General features: G+C 38.4%; 1 protein-coding gene across 1 annotated transcript; it reads right to left on the reverse strand.

Moving 5' to 3' along the window:
• Positions 1–896: 896 nt before the first annotated feature.
• Positions 897–1,625, reverse strand: LOC110880762 (early nodulin-75-like). The gene has a single exon (XM_022129219.1). It carries the CDS (start codon positions 1,623–1,625, stop codon positions 897–899), a length of 729 nt encoding a protein of 242 aa, XP_021984911.1.
• Between the last annotated feature and the right edge of the window lie 3,205 nt (positions 1,626–4,830).

Consider the following 4,830-nt stretch of genomic DNA (forward strand, 5'->3'; position numbering starts at 1 on the left):
AAGTGTCTTCAGATCTGTAATCGTATCAGAATCAATACAAAGACAGTTATTAGTGTATATCTGGCTGAATTCAACTCATTATGTCTGTTTGCGCCTTTCATTCTGAGTAGAACACCTCTGATCGACTCATTTCGGGTCCGACAATGATCCTACAAGATTTTGTTTAATGGCGGATCAATATTAAAGTGGAATGATGTTTTTGATTTATTTCATATAATATATTCACATATATAATGACAAATGAAATTTTAAAACAAAACATCCCATAAATTGAAAGAAGTACATAGCTGCCCTAAACAGGACTTTGAAATAAATAATTTGTCCATATAGGGACTAAAAGAAGAAATACAAGTCCTCATAGGGACTGAATATATAAATACATGTCCACGCAGGGACTTAATTGAAATTTAAAATTACAAAACAAATAAATAAGGAATTTCAATAATCCCTCTTCTTTTGCCCCATTATAAGGTTTGCCAAACCCTTTAGCGGACCGCGGCGGCTCCTACGCTCCTCGTTTACCTGTTGCTCCACCTCGTGCAACCGCTGAAAGATTTCCTGCTTCTGCGGTGGTTGGATCTGTGGCGGCTGCGGCTGCTGCTGCAGCTGAGGTTGAGGAGGTGGTGGGTATTGATACCCATATGCCGGGTACCTAGTTGGGTACGCAGCTTGAAAGGGTCCTCCGGGGTACAGAGCATTGTAGTTCACCGCCTCGAAGTACGGGTCAACATCAGGGGCATTGTTGTATTTGTAACCCGAATAAGCTAGCTGCTCAAACGGGTTATACGCCGTTGCACCGTGGTAAGAAGGGATTGGGTTATCATAACCCATTTGTGGTAGTGGTGGTGCGACTGGCGCAGAGTCGACTTCAGAAACTAGTTGCTGTTGCTGGAGTGTTAGGGGGTGCTGAAATGGAAACCCCCACGCACAGACATCCGTGCACCTGTTCTTCTTCGCCTTGGTGGATCTGGAGGCAGCTGCTGCTCTAGTGCTGGCGATGGTGGCGGCGTGACCGCCTGAAAATTCGGATCCTCTGAGGGATCCTGCTGCTGTTGTGGAGGTGGGTTGTGAGGGGGAGTGTACTCCCACTTGTATGTGGCCCATCTTTCAACAAAAATGTCAGGGCCGCTATAAGGCGAACCATGAAATGATGATTTGCGAGATATTTCGATGGGATGTGTCGGCATCCCTGTCGGTGGTAGCTCGGGATCTGGATCCTTGTCCATCTCCATATCCTGCATCTTAGGATAATGATCAGCTGGCCCCAAAGGGTTTGGACCCTCTTGTTCTTGAACTTGGTTCATCGGATTGAACCGACTTTGAAAAAAGGGTGTCGGGTTCGGGAAGGAACTGCCCGAACCCGATCGCTGCAACGGGATGAATGAACGATGCGAATCTTGGTGCTCCTCGTCTTGTTGAGGTCCGAACGAGTGATGGTAAGACGGGGAGGAACTGAGTGAGACAGAGCGTCTCGCAGGCTCTAAATAAGTTCTCCAATCCTCATGGGGACTAGAGGTAAGGGTCGCTGAAGGTGTTCGCCGGTGGGATGGCCCGGCTTCATGATCATTTCTTGTTAAAACTGGGGCCTTTCCTCTTACTCCTCGACCTCTAACACGTGGTGTCATTTTGTCCTTGTTCCTATCAAAACAAAAGAAAACAACAAAAGACAAAAACCAATTAAGATTAGGATTAATCCTAAGTCCTTTTCCTAGACTCGGAAGTCAAGGAATGTGCTACTGTGTCATTGAGATTAGACACAAAAGGCTAGTGTTTAACTCACTCAATGTTGGCTCTGATACCAACCTGTCACACCCCGATATTTCCACGTATTACCAGTGGGCCCGGTGGGGAATATCGTGACGTAGTTGATATCATCATAGTCAATTAATCACAGTTTAGTGTACAGCGGAAGACTAAAAGCAATTATACAAACCGAGTTGAAAGTATAATAAAATATTACACAACAGATTGTAAATGGATCCACAGCCGGATCTAAAACAGAAAGAAATTATTGTTCAACAGACTTTATGTATCAAAAGCTTGCAAGACTCTTTATTTAATACTCATGAGTTCCAGCCCATTACGCGTAGTACCTGCACTTGTCTTTTTAAAAAATACGTCAGTTTACACTGGTTAATACAATTAACCGACTCTTTTGAAAATGTTTAAGAAAATTGATTTAAATGCAAAGGCACAAATATTCTTTTATAACTTGGGACAATTATTTAAAATAATCTTGTATACAGATTTATATGTTTGTCGTCCGTTCAAGGCCCGGTTAGAAGAGCCGAGACAAGATTAATAGACACACCACTAGTATAGGCCCACAAGAAGTTTCCCCACAAGTGAGATACCGTTTTACATACGGAACTGTCAGGTGTATGCCTACACCCTTGCTTAAGTCGTGGCCATTTCTAATGAATAAGCCGAGGATATCCAGGACACGGTCATTAACCCCCCCAAAGGCATTGCATCAAACAAAACAGAATAAAACGGGTTATGTAAATTTATTAATCACAATCCGATTAAATGATTTCATAACTGACCAAGCGGTATTATTAAATACCGTATCCCAAGCTCGTATAAGGGAAAATAAGTTAAAAGTATTTACCTGAGCTAAAATATAATTTTATTCTCAGTCGTATATCAAATTAGTACGTACAAGTAGCTTTTACTGGGCTCCTAATCTGGAACCAAGGTTTTAATAACCAATTAGAGTCCTAACGGGTCTTATTTAAGTTTAAACTTAGACCAGTTAGTTTTAATGAAAGGTTTACGGTTTAAAACGCATGATTAAGCGAAGACCAGATTTGAATGTGATTTAGACCCAACAATTATGAAGACTTGTATAAATTGGGTAAGCTAAATACATTTTGGATTTTGAAGTAAAAATGATAAGGTTTGGCCCGTTTCGGCTAATTTATGTAAACTAGTTATATAAACCTTACCGAATGCGTATATGCATAATGAGTAACCAAATGAGTCATGTACAAGTTCCACAAGTTATCATGCCTAAATATGTTGTGATATCAGTAGGATATCTTCCATTATGCCCAAAAGGAATTTAAAACTCATTTAAGCCCCGTAAGGGTATTTTGGTCATTTTAAAGTTTATAAAAGAGGTTAAATAGTAATATGAGGTTCTGGTCTAAAACAATCAGTAAAAATATTTATTTTAACAAGTTACATCCGTAAGATATCACACATTTGTGAAATTTATCATTTATGGCCAAACTATGCACCGTAGGGGCATTTAGGTCATTTCACATATGCTTTAAGGGTCAAATTTGGAAATATGAGTTCAAGACTCATACTTACTGTTAAAATATAAAAATTTATTTATAACATCAGTAGTTAACAAGTCTTAGGTGCTAAATATGGTTTTAAACCATACTATGCGCCTAAATCGCATAAAAGTCGGTATTTGACGATATTCGGGTTGTAAAAGGAAATCTAAGATTTTGATCAGTCTCAAGTGTTTAATATATTTTATTTAACATATGATATCAGTAGAAAAAGGTTTGGCATGCAAATGATGCATAAAACTCATTTTATTAATGAAAAGGGCATTATCGTCAATTACCGAGTCCATGCAAGAACTCTATGTTATGGTCCGTATAAAATTTGACAAAATTTTCCAAAAATCCCTAAATATTATATTACATCAGTGGGTAGAAAGTTTGGTGCCAAAATTTGGGTTTAAATTTGATTTATGCCAAAAGTGCTATTTAATTAATAAAAAGCTTTTGTTTTACGATATCGTACATAACTCTTATTTCATACCATAAATGGATTTCAAATTTTTAGGACATACTAATATATCAGTAATAAAGGATTTTGTCCTCTCACATTTTCAAAAATCTCGTTTTAATGATAAAAGGGCATAATGTGATGGTGTTTTAACATGTTTATCAAAGCGATTTCATCCATATGAAATAAAAACGCAGCGGAATTAATATTTAAAACATGTTACTTTTAAGATATAAATTTCATTTAAAAGAAAAATCCCAAAACCCGGATCCATATATGAACATGCATACTATCAAACACAACCATATGGTGTTTAGAAAACTACCTTCTTGGAGTAATGAGAAATGAAACAGATGATGCTTCTTGAATGTTTGCCTTCAAGAGTAGAAGGCCTCAAGCTTGTATACCCCAAGCTTCCAACAAACATCTTGATTGTAGCTAGGATTTGAACACACTTACGACCAAAATGAAACACTTGAAAAACCCTTGTCTTGGCCGAAAATTGAGAGCAAAATCTCAAGTCTTCGAAGTTGATTTTTGTCATAAAATTGGTTATAAAACCATGAGAGAGAATTGCCACCATTTGCACCCAATCAAGAGCTTACTAACACATGCAAATGCATGCTTGTTTATTGGACCAAAATTTATGTCTTGGGAAGACATATGGTGTTAGTGCAATAACGTCTGTAGCTTTCGTCAACATGTAGTCATATTTTGTATAGTTGTGTGTATGTTTTGTATGTGTGTATGTAAAGCAGGACAAAATCGGTGAAGTTTTTGTTAAGTGCTTATGCTGCCAGCCGATCGAGCAGGTTACTTGATCGGTTAGCATTGTCAGCCGATCGGCTAGTCCAGCCGATCGGCCAACACTCTCTTATTCTGTCCTTGCCTATAAATAGCTGGTAGGTTAGCTTATTTAGAACCTTTTGACACTTTCACTTGCTACCTACCTCTTGTATGTCTGATTTCTTTTTGGCTTCTGTACATTTTCACATCATTGAATAGAATATTAGACGGTGATTCAAAGTAGAATGTTGTCTCTGTATATCTGCTATGTGATTACATGAATTCCGCGCATTG

Source organism: Helianthus annuus, chromosome 8 (genome assembly GCF_002127325.2).
Source record: "Helianthus annuus cultivar XRQ/B chromosome 8, HanXRQr2.0-SUNRISE, whole genome shotgun sequence".
NCBI classification, from domain to species: Eukaryota; Viridiplantae; Streptophyta; class Magnoliopsida; order Asterales; family Asteraceae; genus Helianthus; species Helianthus annuus.

Bases quoted from the DNA above. Each gene is read 5' to 3' on its own strand.
- LOC110880762 (XM_022129219.1), bottom strand. From the start codon at position 1,625: ATGACACCACGTGTTAGAGGTCGAGGAGTAAGAGGAAAGGCCCCAGTT.